Source organism: Ranitomeya imitator, chromosome 5 (genome assembly GCF_032444005.1).
Source record: "Ranitomeya imitator isolate aRanImi1 chromosome 5, aRanImi1.pri, whole genome shotgun sequence".
In the NCBI taxonomy this organism is placed as follows: domain Eukaryota; kingdom Metazoa; phylum Chordata; class Amphibia; order Anura; family Dendrobatidae; genus Ranitomeya; species Ranitomeya imitator.
Genome location: NC_091286.1, coordinates 386260381 through 386282320, shown reverse-complemented (window position 1 = coordinate 386282320; position 21940 = coordinate 386260381). Strand labels below are relative to the sequence as shown.

General features: G+C 48.1%; 1 protein-coding gene across 1 annotated transcript in view; it reads left to right on the top strand.

The window, feature by feature from the left end:
• Positions 1 to 7120: 7120 nt before the first annotated feature.
• LRRC1 (leucine rich repeat containing 1) overlaps positions 7121 to 21940 on the top strand; it is a 265690-nt gene continuing 250870 nt past the window's right edge. The window contains exon 1 of the mRNA XM_069726775.1: positions 7121 to 7707. Within this exon, the coding sequence (XP_069582876.1) occupies positions 7549 to 7707 (159 nt within the window). The 5' untranslated portion in view covers positions 7121 to 7548. The remainder of the gene's footprint in view (positions 7708 to 21940) is intronic.

Genomic DNA, 21940 nt, shown 5'->3' with positions numbered 1-21940 from the left:
TATAATGACCGCACATGATGCTCCATAATGGCCACAGATGATGCTCCATACTGTATAATGACCGCATATGATGCTCCATACTGTATAATAGCCGCACATGATGCTCCATACTGTATAATGACTGCACATGATGCTCCATACTGTATGACAGCACATGATGCTCCATACTGTATAATGACTGCACATGATGCTCCATACTGTATAATGGCCACACATGATGCTCCATACTGTATAATAACAGCACATGATGCTCCATACTGTATAATGACAGCACATGATGCTCCATACTGTATAATGGCCACACATGATGCTCCTTACTGTATATTGGCCGCACATGATAATGGCCACACATAGCTACTCCTACACACACGGCTGCGCTCAGTAAACTTTGCATACACGGCTCCACTCCATACATCTCATACACACACGGCTCCGCTCCGTACACATTCAGCTCCGCTCCATACACCTCATACACGGCTCTGCTCCATACACCTCATACACGGCTCCGCTCCGTACACCTCGTACACACGCGGCTGTGCTCCATACACCTCTTACACACGACTCCGCTCCGTACACCTTGTACACATGCGGCTGTGCTCCGTACACCTCTTACACACAACTCCGCTCCGTACACCTCGTACACACGCGGCTGCGCTCCGTACACCTCGTACACACGCGGCTGTGCTCCGTACACCTCGTACACACGCGGCTATGCTCCGTACACCTTGTACACACGACTCCACTCCGTACACCTTTCACATGCTGCTCCGCTCCGTACACCTCGTACACACGCGGCTGTGCTCCGTACACCTCGTACACACGGCTCCGCTCCGTACACCTCATACACACGCGGCTGTGCTCCGTACACCTCGTACACATGCGGCTCTGCTCTGTACACCTCGTACACATGCGGCTCTGCTCTGTACACCTCGTACACACGCGGCTGTGCTCCGTACACCTTGTACACATGGCTCCGTACACCTCTTACACACGACTCCGCTCCGTACACCTCGTACGCACGCGGCTGCGCTCCGTACACCTCGTACACATGCGGCTGTGCTCCGTACACCTTGTACACACGACTCCGCTCCGTACACCTCGTACACACGCGGCTGCGCTTCGTACACCTCATGCACACGGCTCCGTACACATCGTACACACACGACTCCGCTCCATAGACCTTTCACACGCTGCTCTGATCCATACACCTCGTACACACACGGCTCTGCTACATCCACCCTGTAAACACCTCCTGACCTCACACATACGCTGCCTTACCCTCCTCCGGCGCCATGGCAACCAGCAAAGTCCTGTACACGGAGGTCCTCCTCCCGATCATGTGACCCCTGACTCCTCCCATCCTGTGACCTCATCACAGGTCCTGTGCACAGAGCAGCCATTATGTGGTGTGCTGCTGTGAAGGCCGGGTGCAGGAACTCAGGGAGCTCTCAGCTGACCGGCTGATACACGCACCTCCCAACCAATGCGGGCCCCCTCTCTCTGCCCACCGGGTCCGGAGGCACACAAATGCCGGCGGGCATTCAGACACTTATTGGAGGGTCAATCTGTGCGGTAGCCCAGGGCCCCCCCAGACCACTGGGCCCTGGGCTACCGCCCATATTGACCCTCTGATAATCCGCCCCTGGTTGCTGGGGTCAGCAGGCACGCGACCGCGCAAGCTGGAGCGCAAAATCCGTACCAGGGCGCACGCCAGGTTTATAATGAGTCTGCAGTCATTCTTTGTGACTGCAGACTTCTGAATTCTCACAGTGCGCACTGCACGCTGTCAGGATTCTCTGGTGCTGGTGATTTACATACATGCGGTCGTGTGCCGACTAGACATGTGTGGCCTCAATCAATGAAAATGAACTGAGCGAGGCCGGGCACGTCTAATTGGAATGTGGTCAGAAGTATACAAATCACATGCTTGTGCTGACATGACCGTCCACCGTCAAGGGAGAATCCTAAAAGTATGCAGTGCATTCGTTGTGAGAATTCAGTAGCCTGCGATGTCAGGATTCAGCTCTGCAGGTTCCAGTAGTCGTCACATGGACACTTCACTCATATGCGATTTTCATACTTATGGTCCTGTGACAACGAGCTTCTCTTCCCGCTTCTCTCAGTTTTTCACTGAACATAGAGAGCATTAGGGAGAGGAGCTCCTGGGTACATGACTGAGTGTGCAAATCGCATATGTCCTTGGGGGAAAGGGCGCCAAAATGAAATCTTGCCCCGGGTGCCAGAAACCCTAGATACCTCACACACGGAGCAGCAAGTTACCCCCCAAAAAATCCTGAATGGCTGTTTTTTGTTCATTCTGCTTCCCAAAAATCAGAATAGAAAGCATGCTATGTGCCCGAAAATGGTACCAATAAAAACGTCAACTTATCGCGCAAAAAACAACCTTCACATGACTCTTTGGGCCAAAATATGAAAAAATTATAGCTGTCAAACTATGGTGATGCCCCAAATATTTTTTTAAATAAAAAGCGTCTTTTAGTGTGTGACAGCAGCCAAACAAAAACACGATATGAATCTGATATCGCTGTAATTGCACCGACCCGAAGAATAAAGTCGCTTAATCATTTATACCGCACAAGGAATGGCGTAAAAAAAAAATAAAATCAATTCTTTACCTGAGTTGATTTTTTCATTCTGCCTCCCAAAGATTGCAGTAATGCTCAGCGTACATTTGTCCTGCGTTCTGCACTTACACGGAATTTCCGTTTAAATCTCTGAAATACGTGATTCAGATGGAACCTCTGGCAGAACATTCCCTATAATGAGGCAGATTGAGGCATTGTGGATGCCGTCTGACATGTGATCCAGGGGTGTCAGCCTTTTTAGGATTCTATAAAAGTGCCGTCAGCCACAGTTTTGTGCACTTCTGGAAAGGACACCGCTAAACAGAGACCAGACGGAGTCCAGAATAACTCTGCTGTCTCATTATAGTGAATGGATCCCTCAGGGGTTTCATCTGAATCACATCACTCAGATTTAGATGGAAACCCCATTGTAAGTGCTCAGCGTAGAGCACCAGATAAATGTGACCCCAAATGTTATGTAAAATGTTCCTAATAAAAGTTTCAACTCAATCCAAAAAAAAAAGCAAGTCCCCACTCAGGTCTGTCATCTGTTAACGGAAATATAGGGGGCTTCCATGTTACTTGTAGTACATAGCCTCTGGAAAAGCGAAATGGGGATTTCGGAAGAAGCTCGGCAAAACGCGCGTCGGGGTGAAGGGAAACGCCCGGGCCATCCACCATTACTTCTCTTTGGCACTTTGGTTACAGAGTCGAGGTATTGTAGCTTTTCACTATTATCGCTTGCTATCAATGGGGCTCATTCGGGCCTCTATGTGTAGCCGGTAAGGGGTAGATCTGTTTAGGGATGCTAAATGGCACCCATTTATGTTACTTACCCCCCCTTACTTTGCCTTCTTGACCACACTTATACTTTACATTATATATCTTTGTGCCCTGGTCCTTACACTGACAAAATGATCTTTATAATGCTACTGTATCATAACTAAGTTTGATACTCATATCTATTTGCTGTACTGTGCAGGTTAGGCCAACTACTATTATTCAGGGCCCTCTCTGCGAATCATAGCATTAATCATTTTTTACTATATTGGTTGGGTTATTGCTTGAATTCCCCCTACTCATAATTTTGTGTATTATTGATCTGTGTCTTTTAATCATCCTTATTTTATGTATTATCTCAATAAATAATTTAGTTTCATATATGGATATCTTCGATTGGCCAATTGTTTACTATGGTTAGGCTACCAGTTTTATAGTATTTGAAGTGCAATTTTTTTTTTAGATCAGGGGTGGAGAATCTTTTTTCTGCTAAGGGCCATTTGGATATTTATACCATCCTTCGAGGCCGTAAAAACTCTGCCCACAAAGTGCATCTGACTCTGGCACTGGTTTCAGGACGTAATCTTTCATTGCATGCCCTTCAGTGTTTAGTAGTGAACACTATGTGTGTGTGTGTGCTAACAGAGCAAGGAGAAATGAATGAGCTGGTTGTAATCAAAATACACTTCCCTGCCCAAGAATGCCGTCCCTGAGAATCTGCTCGGGGGCCTAATAAAAGGTCATCGAGGGCCTTAAATGGCCCTGGGGCCTGAGGTTCCCCATCCTGGTTTATATGGACACCATTTGAGTTTTTTCAAGGAACAAATAACGTCAACACCATGGCTAGATCACATATTACCACCACATAGTAATGGAATAATAGGGAGCCGACATTACGGACAGCAGATATTAATAATCTTTATTTTTATATAACGCTAACATATTCCGCAGCGCTTTTCAGTTTGCACACATTATCATCGCTGTCCCTGATGGGGCTCACAATCTAAATTCCCTATCAGTATGTTTTTGGAATGTGGGAGGAAACCCACGCAAACACGGGGAGAACATACAGACTCCTTCCAGCTGTTGTCCTTGGTGGGATTTGAACCCAGGACTCCAGCGCTGCAATGCTAACCACTGAGCCACCGGGCTGCCCATGGACAGAGCTGAAATTACAAACGGCTGACATAACAGACGCGGCAGAACACATTACAGATGGAGCTGACGTTATAGATGGCCCACATTACAGAGCTTACATTACGGATGGCGCTGACATTACAGACGGCGCTGACATTACGGACGGCGCTGACATTACGGACGGCGCGGACATTACGGACGGCTCTGACATTACGGACGGCGCGGACATTACGGACGGCGCTGAAATTACGGACGGCGCTGACATTACGGACGGCTGACATTACAGACGGCGCTGACATTACGGACGGCGCTGACATTACGGACGGCGCTGACATTACGGACAACTGACATTACGGACGGAGCGGACATTACGGACAGCGCTGACATTACGGACGGCGCTGACATTACGGACGGTGCTGACATTACGGGCGGCTGACATTACGGACGGCGCTGACATTACAGACGGCGCTGACATTACGGACGGCGCTGACATTACGGACGGCGCGGACATTACGGACGGCGCTGACATTACGGACGGCACTGACATTACGGACGGCACGGACATTACGGACGGCGCTGAAATTACGGACGGCGCTGACATTACGGACGGCTGACATTACAGACGGCACTGACATTACGGACGGCGCTGACATTACGGACGGCGCTGACATTACGGACAACTGACATTACGGACGGAGCGGACATTATGGACGGCGCTGACATTACGGACGGCGCTGACATTACGGACGGCGCTGACATTACGGGCGGCTGACATTACGGACGGCGCTGACATTACGGACGGCGCTGACATTACGGACGGCTGACATTACGGACGGCGCTGACATTACGGACGGCGCTGACATTACGGACGGCGCTGACATTACGGACGGCGCTGACATTACGGACAACTGACATTACGGGCGGCTGACATTACGGACGGCGCTGACATTACGGACGGCGCGGACATTACGGACGGCGCTGACATTACGGACGGCACTGACATTACGGATGGCGCGGACATTACGGACGGCGCTGAAATTACGGACGGCGCTGATATTACGGACGGCGCTGACATTACGGACGGCGCTGACATTACGGATGGCGCTGACATTACGGACGGAGCGGACATTACGGACGGCGCTGACATTACGGACGGCGCTGACATTACGGACGGCGCTGACATTACGGACGGCGCTGACATTACGGACGGAGCGGACATTACGGACGGCGCTGACATTACGGACGGCGCTGACATTACGGACGGTGCTGACATTACGGGCGGCTGACATTACGGACGGCGCTGATATTACGGACGGCGCTGACATTACGGACGGCGCTGACATTACGGACGGCTGACATTACGGACGGCGCTGACATTACGGACGGAGCTGACATTACGGACGGAGCTGACATTACGGACGGCTGACATTACGGACGGAGCTGACATTACGGACGGCGCTGACATTACGGACGGCTGACATTACGGACGGCGCTGATATTACGGACGGAGCTGACATTACGGACGGCGCTGACATTACGGACGGCTGACATTACGGACGGCGCTGACATTACGGACGGAGCTGACATTACGGACGGAGCTGACATTACGGACGGCTGACATTACGGACGGAGCTGACATTACGGACGGCGCTGACATTACGGACGGCTGACATTACGGACGGCGCTGACATTACGGACGGCGCTGACATTACGGACGGCTGACATTACGGACGGCGCTGACATTACGGACGGCTGACATTACGGACGGAGCTGACATTACGGACGGCGCTGACATTACGGACGGAGCTGACATTACGGACGGCGCTGACATTACGGACGGCTGACATTACGGACGGCGCTGACATTACGGACGGAGCTGACATTACGGACGGCGCTGACATTACGGACGGCTGACATTACGGACGGAGCTGACATTACGGACGGCGCTGACATTACGGACGGCTGACATTACGGACGGCGCTGACATTACGGACGGAGCTGACATTACGGACGGAGCGGACATTACGGACGGAGCTGACATTACGGACGGCGCTGACATTACGGACGGAGCGGACATTACGGACGGAGCGGACATTACGGACGGAGCTGACATTACGGACGGAGCTGACATTACGGACGGAGCGGACATTACGGACGGCGCTGACATTACGGACGGAGCGGACATTACGGACGGCTGACATTACGGACGGAGCGGACATTACGGACGGCTGACATTACGGACGGAGCGGACATTACGGACGGCTGACATTACGGACGGAGCGGACATTACGGACGGAGCTGACATTACGGACGGAGCTGACATTACGGACGGAGCGGACATTACGGACGGCGCTGACATTACGGACGGAGCGGACATTACGGACGGCTGACATTACGGACGGAGCGGACATTACGGACGGCTGACATTACGGACGGAGCGGACATTACGGACGGCTGACATTACGGACGGAGCGGACATTACGGACGGCTGACATTACGGACGGAGCGGACATTACGGACATCTTTCATGCCCTCTGCACAGCCCTTTCCCAGCCTGGACCGCACGCACCGCCTGTGCCCACCCTCGGGCCGCACAGCTGCCGCCCCTTCTCCCGGCTGGAGTCAGCCAGTAGTGCCGGGAAGGCCTCGCCAGACGCGCCCGCCTCCTGCAGGACGAGCCCGGAGCGCTGACACCAGAGCCGGGAAGGGCGGGACTCGGACGTCACAGCAGCCGGAGGAGGGAGGCGCGGAGGTGATACCAGGGGGAGGCGGCCTCATACACCGGTCCATGTGTACATGTCCACACGGGGCGGGAGCCGGGACGCGCTATCCGCTCAGGTGACTTCCGGGTGACCCGCGGGCACAGGGGCATTGTCTGCACCGGAGAACGAGTCGTGGCCGGTTCACGGGGACTCTCGGGAGTTTGGAAACTTGTGCTGCTACACCTGGATGTGACGCTGCACCGGGGCATCCACAGTGATTGGCAGCAGCCGGTGCCCCGGGCACAATAGACACGCTGGGCCGCTGGTTTGGACTCTCCTCGGGGATGTTTCATTGCATCCCCCTGTGGCGGTGTAACCGTCATGTGGAGTCTATGGACAAGAGGCACTGCTCCCTGCTGGCGGTGCCCGAGGAGGTCTACAGGTACAGCCGGAGCCTGGAGGAGCTGCTGCTGGATGCCAACCAGCTGAGGGAGCTGCCCAGGGTGAGAGCTGGGGACAGTCCGTGACGGGTGGAGGTGGCACCATGGGGTGGGCAATGCCCCTGACCAGGCTCACATGCTGGTACTGTGAGAAGTCTGAGCTGCTGTAGTGTATGGTGGTCCTGGGCATGGTGCCCTGCCAGGAGGCATTAGCAGAGCGCCAGCCATGGTGGCCTCCAGAGAGACCTCACTACAGATAGTTGAGTGGCCATTTCCCCACATTGTGGACCCCCAGGTGGGTGCCCTGTAGATAAGATGGAGACTATACTGAACCTCATGTCGGAGGTTGATTGGTGGAGGTCAGGGTGATGAGATGCCCAAGGCGCAGGAGCCCTCAGCCAAGTGCCTCATAGGCCGCCCTCGATCATCTTCTGGGCTGAGGAGCCACATTTGGCTTCTGCTCCTTTGTTTTCGCAGTCTGACGTTGGCCCAAACTCTTGACAAGTCTCTTACGACCTCAACGCTTTTCTGAAAGTGCAGTTCCAGTTTAGCTGAGGGCACTGTGGGTTATGGGCTTCCCTCAGAACCATTGTTTGTGGTAACTGGCATCCAGATGAAGAGGACATCTGAGAGGGGCTTTGTGTGCTGCTATTTTTCAGACTCCTGCTCTCAAACAATCGGCCTAGACTGAAATGGCCTACTCTCTTGTGGTTGGCTTAGGCTACTTTCACACTAGCGTTGTTTGCTGTGCGTCGCTTTGGAGAAAAAACGCATCCTGCAAATGTGCCCGCAGGACGCGTTTTTTCTCCATAGACTTGCATTAGCGACGTATGGCCGCACGTCGCATCCATCATGCGACGTGTTTTGGCGCACCGTCGGCACAAAAAAAGTTACATGTAACTTTTTTTGTGCGCCAAGTCCGCCATGCGCTGCCGGAACTCCGCCCCCTCCCCCTCCTCCCCGGGCCTTACAATGGGGCAGCGGATGCGTTGTAAAACTGCATCCGCTGCCCTGTTGTTCATTATTTTCGCAGTTTGCGTCGGTATGTCGGGCTGACGCATAGTGACGGCCCCGTACCGACGCTAGTGTGAAAGTAGCCTTAGTGCAGCCAATCGGGATCATTCTAACATTTTGGCTCTTTTTTTGGGGGGGGAGGGGCCCTGATGGCAACTAAAAGCTCAATGGAACCCTGATGGACCCCAGTATAAATCACTGGGGTCTACTGGTGATGGTGTGACATCTAGACACTGATAAATAATTAACTTTGGGCCGAATGTGACGAGATAGATACGTTAGATAAATGTTGGCCCAAATTGTCTGGATTGGCCATAATTGTGTATGGGGGTGTCTAGATGTCAGGGGCATGATGAGTTGAACATGATGGAATGAAGCTGAAAGGGAGAAGATACAGATTAGACATTAGAATAAACTTTGACAGTGATGGTTCTCATTTAGTGGACCGGCTGACATGAGAGGTAGTGAGTTCTCCTTCTATGGAAGTCTTTAAACAGAGGCTGGACAGACATCTGTCTGAGATGGTTTAGTGAATCCTGTATTGAGCAGGGGGTTGGCACCAATGACCCTGGAGGTCCCTTCCTACTCTAACATTCTATGGGGTAAATATGCCCCATACTTTTGTTAAAGGGAAGTAATCACTTCCAGAGGGGTCTGACAGCAACTTTTTCCAGATTCCCCATTGAGAACACATGCACACTTCATCAAGTGTATGGTGGCAGGAGATTTTACCCAAAAGCCGCCGGCAACATGTGGGTTCAGCATATAGCCGTCTTACAATGGGTGGCCAGACGTGTGTGACCTGATGACGCCATTCTGCTCCAGTGTCTGTTTATAGGGATGTAGTGGTGACTGTCTATCTACAACTCGCCACCATAATGGTGGAGCCTATGAAGATGGCGTGAGACGCTGAGCCCAGTGATTGGCATGTGTTGTAGACAGGACTTCACCGCTTCTACCCTGTTGGGGCAAAGATGGTGGGGGGCAGTGTACACGAGGTGCGGGACCTGAAGGGGCTTCAGCAAGTGTAAGTTTAACGCATTTCAGACTTTGGTGTCCAACCTCCTTTTAAGTTTAGGTGGTCTGTTGTGATGACTGCGACTTCTATGAATAGATGGGGTTAATGTCATGAAGGTTGTGGGGTGCCTGGTGGCATGTTATGGTGCGCGGTGGAATGTGTAGAATCTCTCCGTGTCAGACGTGTGAGTGCGGGGGAGGGGAGCGCTCACTGGTGACTTTCTGCTCCTGTGTTGTCATTTCCGTGTGTATAGTAATTACAGTATGTGCTGGTGTCAGAAACGTCCCTGCCTGACGTGACTTGCTTTTGTCTGCTCCTCGTTCTGTAGTTTTTCTGCAGTCTGTGCATTGTTTGCTCAGGTTCAGCTGTGTATGTTAATGCCTCGGTCATAGACTGGTGGCACGGCAGACACGCTTGTTGCCAATATTGTGCCCTAGTACAAGGGGTTTGGAACGTTGCAAGACAACCGTGGTTCCCATCCCTTATTGGTCTTCACAATGACATTGTCATTTTGAGTGATAATGTCTCTTGGCAGCTGCCGTACTGCCAGTATTCCCGCACACCTCATGTAGGCTAAGTTCACACTAGTGTATCTGTGCGCAGCGTACCATCTTCATGTGCAAACGCATGTAAATGCATGCTTACGCCGCGTTTTTTATCCCCATCACCTTACGCATGATGCCAAAGAAAACTGCTGTGTGTGCATGCGTTTTTGCCTGCGCTTGCATTTTGTATGCGCATGCGTTCGATATTTCCAGGAGAATTTGGTTATGCATTTCCAGTAGAATTTCCTTGACACAAGCCACACACAATGGGCGTGTCTCAATCAGTTCCTGGACATGCTCAGTCTGAAGTACGCATGCGCATGCATGTCCTTTTGTACCAATGCGTTCCCATAGGCACCGCCAAATGACGCACGTGGAGGCATCCGCGTACAAACTGATGCCAACACTTGTCCCGGCGTACACAATGTTAAATATATGTACGCAAGACGCATGCGGAGCTGTACGCAGGTATACGCTAATGTGAACTTATCCTTACCGATGTATCGCTATCAACGTCAGTAGTGCAGTATATTCATCAGGCAAGAATATTCAACTTCTAAATATTTGTTCTAAGTGATGGTTTAGCTTTTTAGATTGAGTGCAGGCCCTGCTACAAAGTGTGGTCTGCCCGGATGAGGGGCTTGGAGTGGCCAGACCTCCACACAGGAGTGTGATACTGACTGTCACAGGTTATCAGGGGTCACTCTTATCAGTCCCCATTATTTACAGGCCTGCCTGTGTGCCAGCAGGAAAGCACAAACCTCCAGGTGTTAAGCCCTGGCACACTTTAGATAGTACACTAACCGTCCATTGGCTGGCAGCCTTGGCCTTCTCTCCTTCTATAGAGAGTGACTACCAGACATGTCTTGTGGCTCCTTATCTCATGGAGAGCGGCAGTCTGAACATGAACTGTTGGCCGACCTTGGGCTTGGCTGACAGTAGTCTATGGGGGCTTTTAGGCAGTGGCATCTATGAATTATCCAGTCATATAATATTCTAGAATTCTGATTACCGTACTTATTTCCTTAGAAATAGATCTGAATTTGTAACTTTTTAAATTCTTGTCCCCATTGTGAACGTCTTTGATTATTTTATACTATGAACGAGTAGTGGCCTAGACTAATTCTAACAAAAGCCCCATCCATGAAATACTTGTCGACCCAGTGGAACAAGTGACTCCAGGGGATTTGCAATGGTTTAATGACTATACGTTTTGCAAATGCCTTTACACTGCTAAAAAATACTAAAAAGGGACAGTGACCCTCATCATTTTCCCCCTGCGGAGCTGGCGTTCTAATGCAGATCATATGCCCATTGCTCTTTGGTGCCATCCCCAATACATTGGAAATGCCCACTCTACCAATCACTGCCCTGAGCGATGCCCTTCATCAGCCTGTGTTTGCTTAGTGGTCATTTCCAGTCAATTTTCTCCATCTGGTTAGGCCTAGTTATACATGTAGCATTTGACATGGATTTTGGTGATGAGTTTGTGCCACAATCCGAGTACTATTCACAGCCCATAAATGTGAATGAGGATTCTGTGGTTTTGGTGTCGCCACTGACGGAAGCAGCATGCTGTTTATTTCCACGGATTCCACATGGAAAAGCTTAGGGAATTACCATCATCTTGACTTTCATAAATCAAATTAAATGATTAATTTTATTAGTGGATCTGCTTCTTTCTCTGCCAGGGCTGATCTTTCATTCTAATTTCACAGGTAGAATCTGTATTCAGTGAAGGAAGAATTTCCCTTTAATGGAGATAGATGACTGTTGGTGTTCACACAGTTCTATGGACTACTGTTTCAGTGCGGCACCCCCTTAACCCCTTTCTGCCATTAGACGTACTATTCCGTCCATGTGGGGTGGGCTTTACTTCCCAAGGACGGAATAGTACGTCATAGGCGATCGGCCGCGCTCACGGGGGGAGCGCGGCCGATCGCGGCCGGGTGTCAGCTGCTTACCGCAGCTGACATCCGGCACTATGTGCCAGGAGCGGTCACGAACCGCCCCCGGCACATTAACCCCCGGCACACCGCGATCAAACATGATCGCGATGTGCCGGCGGTGCAGGGAAGCATCGCACAGGGAGGTGGCTCCCTGCAGGCTTCCCTGAGACCCCCGCAGCAACGCGATGTGATCGCGTTGCTCCGGGGGTCTCCCACCTCCTTCCTGCAGCAAGTCCCGGATCTAAAATGGCCGCGGATCCGGGTCCTGCAGGGAGGGAGGTGGCTTACCAAGTGCCTGCTCAGAGCAGGCACTTGGTAACGCTGCACTGCTCTCAGACAGATCGGTGATCTGTCAGAGTGCTGTGCAAACTGGCAGATCACCAATCTGTATTGTCCCCCCCGGGACAAAGTAAAAAAGTTAAAAATTTTTTTTACAAATGTGTAAAAAAAAAAAATCCTAAATAATGAAAGAAAAAAAAAAAATAATATTCCCATAAAAACATTTCTTTATCTAAATAAAAAAAACCAATAAAAGTACACATATTTAGTATCGCCGCGTCCGTAACGACCCGACCTATAAAACTGTCCCACTAGTTAACCCCTTCAGTAAACACCGTAAGAAAAAAAAAAAAAAAATCGAGACAAAAAACAACGCTTTATTATCATACCGCCGAACAAAAAGTGGAATAACACGCGATCAAAAAGACGGATATAAATATCCATGGTACCGCTGAAAGCGTCATCTTGTCCCGCAAAAAACGAGCCGCCATACAGCATCATCAGCGAAAAAATAAAAAAGTTATAGTCCTGAGAATAAAGCGATGCAATAATAATTATTTTTTCTATAAAATAGTTTTTATCGTATAAAAGCGCCAAAACATAAAAAAAATGATATAAATGAGGTGTCGCTGTAATCGTACTGACCTGAAGAATAAAACTGCTTTATCAATTTTACCAAACGCGGAACGGTATAAACGTCTTCCCCAAAAGAAATTCATTAATACCTGGTTTTTGGTAATTCTGCCTCACAAAAATCGAATAAAAAGCGATCAAAAAATGTCACGTGCCCGAAAATGTTACCAATAAAAACGTCAACTCGTCCCGCAAAAAACAAGACCTCACATGACTCTGTGGACCAAAATATGGAAAAATTATAGCTCTCAAAATGTAGTAACGCAAAAAATATTTTTTGCAATAAAAAGCGTCTTTCAGTGTGTGACGGCTGCCAATCATAAAAATCCGCTAAAAAACCCACTATAAAAGTAAATTAAACCCCCCTTCATCACCCCTTTAGTTAGAGAAAAATAAAAAAATAAAAAAAATGTATTTATTTCCATTTTCCCATTAGGGCTAGGGTTAGGGCTAGGGTTAGGGCTAGGGTTATGGTTAGGGCTACAGTTAGGGTTAAGGCTACAGTTAGGGTTAAGGCTACAGTTAGGGTTAAGGCTACAGTTAGGGTTAAGGCTACAGTTAGGGTTAAGGCTACAGTTAGGGTTAAGGCTACAGTTAGGGTTAAGGCTACAGTTAGGGTTAAGGCTACAGTTAGGGTTAAGGCTACAGTTAGGGTTAAGGCTACAGTTAGGGTTAAGGCTACAGTTAGGGTTAAGGCTACAGTTAGGGTTAAGGCTACAGTTAGGGTTAAGGCTACAGTTAGGGTTAAGGCTACAGTTAGGGTTAAGGCTACAGTTAGGGTTAAGGCTACAGTTAGGGTTAAGGCTACAGTTAGGGTTAAGGCTACAGTTAGGGTTAAGGCTACAGTTAGGGTTGGGGCTAAAGTTAGGGGTAGGGTTTGGATTACATTTGCGGTTGGGATTAGGGTTAGGGGTGTGTCTGGGTTAGAGGTGTGGTTAGGGTTACCGTTGGGATTAGGGTTAGGGGTGTGTTTGGATTAGGGTTTCAGTTATAATTGGGAGGTTTCCACTCTTTAGACACATCAGGGGCTCTCCAAACGCGACATGGCGTCCGATCTCAATTCCAGCCAATTCTGCGTTGAAAAAGTAAAACAGTGCTCCTTCCCTTCCGAGCTCTCCCGTGTGTCCAAACAGGAGTTTACCCCAACATATGGGGTATCCGCGTACTCAGGACAAATTGGACAACAACTTTTGGGGTCCAATTTCTCCTGTTACCATTGGGAAAATACAAAACTGGGGGCTAAAAAATAATTTTTGAGGGGAAAAAAAAAGATTTTTTATTTTCACGTCTCTGCGTTATAAACTGTAGTGAAACACTTGGGGGCTCAAAGTTCTCACAACACATCTAGATAAGTTCCTTGGGGGGTCTAGTTTCCAATATGGGGTCACTTGTGGGGGGTTTCTACTGTTTAGGTACATTAGGGGCTCTGCAAACGCAATGTGACGCCTGCAAACCATTCCATCTAAGTCTATATTCCAAATGGCGCTCCTTCCCTTCCGAGCCCTCCCATGTGCCCAAACGGTGGTTCCCCCCCCACATATGGGGTATCAGCGCACTCAGGACAAATTGCACAACAACTTTTGGGGTCCAATTTCTCCTGTTACCCTCGGGAAAATACAAAACTGGGGACTAAAAAATAATTTTTGTGGGATAAAATGTTTGCTTTATTTTTACAGCTCTGCATTATAAACTTCTGTGAAGCTCTTGGTGGGTCAAGTTGCTCACCACACATCTAGATAAGTTCCTTAGGGGGTCTACTTTCCAATATGGTGTCACTTGTGGGGGGTTTCAATGTTTAGGCACATCAGTGGCTCTCCAAACGCAACATGGCGTCTCATCTTAATTCCTGTGAATTTTGCATTGAAAGGTCAAACGGCGCTCCTTCCCTTCCGAGCTCTCCCATGCGCCCAAACAGTGGTTTACCCCCACATATGGGGTATCAGAGTACTCAGGACAAATTGTGCAACAACTTTTTGGTTCCAATTTCTTCTCTTACCATTGGCAAAATAAAAAATTGGGGGCGAAAAGATAATTTTTGTGAAAAAAAAAAAAAAAAATGATTTTTTATTTTTACGGTTCTGCATTATAAACTTCTGTGAAGCACTTGGTGGGTCAAAGTGCTCACCACACCTCTAGATAAGTTCCTTAGGGGGTCTACTTTCCAAATTGGTGTCACTTGTGGGGGGATTCAATGTTTAGGCACATCAGTGGCTCTCCAAACGCAACATGGCGTCCCATCTCAATTCCAGTCAATTTTGCATTGAGAAGTCAAATGGCGCTCCTTCGCTTCCAAGCTCTGTCATGCGCCCAAACAGTGGTTTACCTCCACTTATGGGGTATCGGCGTATTCAGGACAAATTGTACAACAAGGTTTGGGGTCCATTTTCTCCTGTAACCCTTGGTAAAATAAAACAAATTGGAGCTGAAGTAAATTTTTTGTGAAAAAAAGTTAAATGTTAATTTTTATTTAAACATTCCAAAAATTCCTGTGAAACACCTGAAGGGTTAATAAACTTCTTGAATGTGGTTTTGAGAACCTTGAGGGGTGCAGTTTTTAGAATGGTGTCACACTTGGGTATTTTCTATCATATAGACCCCTCAATATGACTTCAAATGAGATGTGGTCCCTAAAATAAAATGGTGTTGTAAAAATGAGAAATTGCTGGTCAACTTTTAACCCTTATAACTCCCTAACAAATAAAAATTTTGGTTCCAAAATTGTGCTGATGTAAAGTAGACATGTGGGAAATGTTACTTATTAAGTATTTTGTGTGACATATCTCTGTGATTTAATTGCATAAAAATTCAAAGTTGGAAAATTGCGAAATTTTCAAAATTTTCGCCATATTTCCGTTTTTTTCACAAATAAACGCAGGTAATATCAAAGAAATTTTACCACTATCATGAAGTACAATATGTCACGAGAAAACAGTGTCAGAATCACCGGGATCCGTTGAAGCGTTCCAGAGTTATAACCTCATAAAGGGACAGTGGTCAGAATTGTAAAAATTGGCCCGGTCCATAATGTGCAAACCACCCTTGGGGGTAAAGGGGTTAAATCTCCTCCCTTATTTCTGTCTATCGGCCTAACCGATCGCTGCGCTCTGCAAATGACTTTCGACTAATCCGTACCTCCCACTCCCGACTCCAAGACTTCTCCTGCGCAGTGCCAATCCTCTGGAATGCTCTACCCCATGATATTAGGACCATCCACAATTTGCATAGTTTTAGGCGCTCCCTCAAAACACATTTGTTCAGAGCGGCCTACCATGTTCCCTAATCAAAGTCATTTTATGTTTGTGTGTGTGGCCCATTCACTATCCTCATCTATCCCCCACCCCCTGAAGATGGCTGGGCCATCATTGTAAATACATAATTGTAAATACACACCTGTACTTTGCATCTCCCCCACCTCATTGTAGATTGTAAGCTCTCACGAGCAGGGTCGTCTTATTTCACTTCAGTTATTGTATTGTTAACGTTGTTACTTATGACTGTTGTGTTTGAAACTGTTAAACTGTAAAGCGCTGCAGAATATGTTGGCGCTATATAAAGATTATTACCGGTATTATTATTTCCATAGAACTGTAACCCCTTCCCGACCCATGACGCCACGTAGGCGTCATGAAAGTCGGTGCCAATCCGACCCATGACGCCTATGTGGCGTCATGGAAAGATCGCGTCCCTGCAGATCGGGTGAAAGGGTTAACTCCGATTTCACCCGATCTGCAGGGACAGGGGGAGTGGTAGTTTAGCCCAAGAGGGGTGTTTCCCCCCTCTCCCCCCCGTGGCTACGATCGCTCTGATTGGCAGTTTCACTTTCAACAGCCAATCAGAGCGATTTGTAATATTTCACCTAAAAAACTGGTGAAATATTACAATCCAGCCATGGCCGATGCTGCAATATCATCGGCCATGGCTGGAAACACTGATGTGCCCCCACCCCACCGATCTCCCCCCCCCCCCCCCAGTCCTCAGATCTGTGGTCCGCTCCCCCATCCTCCTGTCCGCTCCCCCCGTGCTCCTATGCCACCCCCCCGTGCCCCGATCTCCCCTTCCCCCCCCTTATACTTACCGAGGCTCCCGGTGTCCGTCCGTCTTCTCCATGGGCGCCGCCATCTTCCAAAATGGCGGGCGCATGCGCAGTGCGCCCGTCGAATCGGCCGGCAGATTCATTCCATGTACATTTTGATCACTGTGATAAAACCTATCACAGTGATCAAAATAAAAAAAATAAATGAACCCCCCCTTTATCACCCCCATAGGTAGGAACAATAATAAAATAAAGATTTTTTTTTTCCCACTACAGTTAGAACTAGGGTTAGGGAATGTGCACACATATTCTGGTCCTTTGCAGATTTTTCTGCAGCGGTTTTTATAAATCCGCAGTGCAAAACCGCTGCGGATTTATCGCGGATTTACCGCGGTTTTTCTGGTGATTTCACTGTGGTTTTCTATTGGAGCAGTTGTAAAACCGCTGCGGAATCTGCAGAAAGAAGTGAAATGTGCGGAATGTAAACCTCGCGCAGTTTTTTCCGCAGCATGTGCGCAGCGTTTTTTGTAAACTCGTGGGAAACTGCTGCGGACCCGCAGAGGCGGAAGCGCTGTGGATCCGCAGCGTTTTCCGCATCGTGTGCACATACCTTTAGAATTAGGCTATGTGCACACAGTGCGGATTTGGCTGCGGATCCGCAGCGGATTGGTCGCTGCGGATTCGTAGCAGTTTTCCATCAGCTTTACAGTTCCATGTAAACCTATGGAAAACCAAATCCGCTGTGCCCATGGTGCGGAAAATACCGCGTGGGAACGCTGTGTTGTATTTTCCGCAGCATGTTAATTCTTTGTGCGGATTCTGCAGCGTTTTACACCTGTTCCTCAATAGGAATCCGCAGGTGAAATCTGCACAAAAAAACACTGGAAATCCGCTGTAAATCCGCTGGTAAAACGCAGTGCCTTTTACCCGCGGATTTTTCAAAAATGGTGCGGAAAAATCTCACACGAATCCGCAACGTGGGCACATAGCCTTAAGGTTGGAATTAGGGCTAAGGTTGGAAATAGGGTTAAGATTAGGCTTGTGGTTAGGGTTATGGTTAGGGGTGTGTTGGGGTTAGGGTTTGTATTAGGGTTAGGATTATGGTTAGGGTTGGGATTAGGGTTAGGGGTGTGTGGGGGTTAGGGCTGTGGTTAGGGGTGTGTTGGGGTTAGGGTTGTGATTAGGGTTAGGGGTGTGTTGGGGTTAGTGTTGGAGTTAGAATTGAGGGGTTTCCACTGTTACAGCACATCAGGGGTCTCCAAACGCAACATGGCGCCACCATTGATTCCAGCCAATCTTGCGTTCAAAAAGTCGAATGGTGCTCCCTCCCTTCCGAGCCCCGACGTGCGCCAAAACAGTGGTTTACCCCCACATATGGGATACCAGCATACTCGGGACAAACTGGGCAACAACTATTGGGGTCCAATTTCTCTTGCTACCCTTGTGAAAATAAAAAACTGCTTGCTAAAACATCATTTTTGAGGAAAGAAAAATTATTTTTTTATTTTCACAGCTCTGCGTTATAAACTTCTGTGAAGCACTTGGGGGTTCAAAGTGCTCACCACACATCTAGATAAGTTCCTTTGGGGGTCTAGTTTCCAAAATGGGGTCACATGTGGGGGAGCTCAAATGTTTAGGCACACAGAGGCTCTCCAAACGCGACATGGTGTCCGCTAACGATTGGAGCTAATTTTTCATTCAAAAAGTCAAATGGCGCTCCTTCCCTTCCAAGCCCGGCCGTGTGCCCAAACAGTGGTTTACACACACATGTGAGGTATCAGTGTACTCAGGAGAAGTTGCCCAATAAATTTTAGGATCCATCTTATCCTGTTGCCCATGTGGAAATGAACAAAATGAGGGTAAAAGAAATTTTGTGTGAAAAAAAAAAAGTACTTTTTCATTTTTGCGGATCAATTTGTGAAGCACCTGGGGGTTCAAAGTGCTCACTATGCATCTATATAAGTTCCTTGGGGGGGGGGGTCTAGTTTCCAAAATGGGGTCACTTGTGGGGGAGCTCCAATGTTTAGGCACACAGGGGCTCTTCAAACGCGACATGGTGTCCGCTAAAAATTGGAGCCAATTTTTCATTGAAAAAGTCAAATGGCGCTCCTTCCCTTCCGAGCCCTGTCGTGCGCCCAAACAGTAGTTCCCCCCCCACATATGGGGTATTGGCGTACTCAGGACAAATTGTACAATAACTTTTGGTGTCCAGTTTCTCTTTTTACCCTTGGAAAAATAAAAAAATTGTTGCTAAAACATCATTTTTGTGACTAAAAAGTTAAATGTTCATTTTTTCCTTCCATGTTGTTTCTGCTGCTGTGAAGCACCTGAAGGGTTAATAAACTTCTTGAATGTGATTTTGAGCACCTTGAGGGGTGCAGTTTTTAGAATGGTGTCACTATTGGGTATTTTCAGCCATATAGACCCCTCAAACTGACTTCAAATGTGAGGTGGTCCCTAAAAAAAATGGTTTTGTAAATTTTGCTGTAAAAATGAGAAATCGCTGGTAAACTTTTAACCCTTATAACTTCCTAGCAAAAAAAAATTTTGTTTCCAAAATTGCGCTGATGTAAAGTAGACATGTGGGTAATGTTATTTATTAACTATTTTGTGTCACATAACTCTCGTTTAACAGAATAAAAATTCAAAATTTGAAAATTGCGAAATTTTCAAAATTTTAGCCAAAATTCAATTTTTTTAACAAATAAACACACAAATTATCGACCTAAATTTACCACTAACATGAAGCCCAATATGTCACGAAAAAACTATCTCAGAACCGCTAGGATTTGTTGAAGCGTTCCTGAGTTATTACCTCATAAAGGGACACTGGTCAGAATTGCAAAAAACGGCCAGGTCATTAAGGTCAAAATAGGCTGGGTCATGAAGGAGTTAAAAGCACCAACTGTCCTTTCCTTTCTAAAATTGTAAAGGTTTTACAGTACCTGTGAAATATCAATCCAGGAGAAAAAAGAACTACTATTGATTTGCCAAAGAAATATTAAAACAGTGGTTACTTTTTAAGAGTAGCCCTACTGTATCACAATTAGCGTATGGATCTGGTGCACATCACAGCACATCCACCCCAAGGCAGACAATGGATAGGCACTTCATATTTAAAGGGGTTGTCCATTACTCAGACCTTTTTGTAATTCGTATACTCCGCCATGTAAAATAAAAACAGCCTGTACTCCCCTCCCGTAGTGGGTCTCTGCGGACTGTTGTGACATTGTTGCATCACGTGAGCCCCACTCCCCCCAATCAGTGACCTCTGCAGGACCACCTCACTTTCACTTCCTTCACATGAGACTGACATCTGGAGGAAGTTAGAGCCAACGGTTCTCATTTCTTCCGGATGTTTTGTCCAAAGGAAGCGAGACTAAAGCAGCAAGTAAGCGGCCACTGATTGGCTGCAGTTCTCGCTTTACATAATGTCATGTAGGGATCCAGCCTCAGAGAGGAGTGCAGACTGTCTTGATTTTATATGGCGGACTATATGAATTGAGAAGGTGTTGCTCAGGTAGTGCACAGCCCCTTTAATGCCAATGGGTTAATGTAACTATTAAATTGCCCTCACATTAAAGGCTTATAAGATTGATATTCAGGAGCTGATCAGGTTGTGTTACCCCAGCAGATGGATCAGGTTGTGTTACCCCGGCAGATGGGTGAGGTTGTGTTACCCCGGCAGATGGGTGAGGTTGTGTTACCCCGGCAGATGGGTGAGGTTGTGTTACCCCGGCAGATGGGTGAGGTTGTGTTACCCTGGCAGATGGGTGAGGTTGTGTTACCCCGGCAGATGGGTCAGGTTGTGTTGCCCCGGCAGATGGGTCAGGTTGTGTTACCCTGGCAGATGGGTCAGGTTGTGTTACCCCGGCAGATGGGTGAGGTTGTGTTACCCCGGCAGATGGGTCAGGTTGTTACCCTGGGTGACGGGTCAGGTTGTGTACCCTGGTAGATGTCTAACGTTGCTGCTCCACATTGATAATTCTGTGTCTTGCACATTTTAGCTGGAGCTGTTCAGGAAACCTAATTCTTAACTCAAGAATGGACACGTCTCTGGTATGTATTGTAACTCTACCTTCACTGTAGACACTGTGTCCAATGCAGAAGAAAAGAATTTGCATCGGCAGTGATTTGCTTATGTAAAGAGCATTTGCAGACTGTATCCGCTTGCTCTGTACTTTATACAAATGGAGAGACAGCCAAGCATGCCCCACTATAGAGATGGGACCCCATTCTCGAGATATAGTTCCCACCTCTGGGACAAGCATCTACCAGATATTTGTCGTACCCCTTTAAGCATGTTGGTGAATTTCCCATTCTCTAGGACGATTACCACATCGGCTGACATTCCCTTTGTGTTGCTGGACTCCCTGGTATGGTGGTTTTTGTGTGCAGTGACCAGTTTGGTTGTGTGATTATACCTGCCTAGCAAGCTGATCATGTTTGTGTACCATCCGGCTGGCTGCCCGGGCTGTGTCATCGTACGTGGTATCCACCTGCAGCAAACAAGGCATTGCGGGAGGCTGGATCACAGCTCTGCCTCCGCGTCTGTAGGGTTCCCCTTGAATTCTATGAGATGAAGTTTCTGAGGCTGCTACAAAGTTCAAGTGGAAAAGAATTGGCTTAATGAGTAACGTTTGTTAAACTTAAACCTGGCCTCTCCTCCGATGCGCGTTCACCTTGTGTTTTATAACTTCTGTGAAATTATGAAGCCGAAGGCGTTTCATATCCCAGTGCCAAACATAGACTGAGCTGATTAAAGGGATTTTCCAGGTTAACCGAAAATTCCATGACTGCCAGTTAACTGCCCAAAATAGCTGAC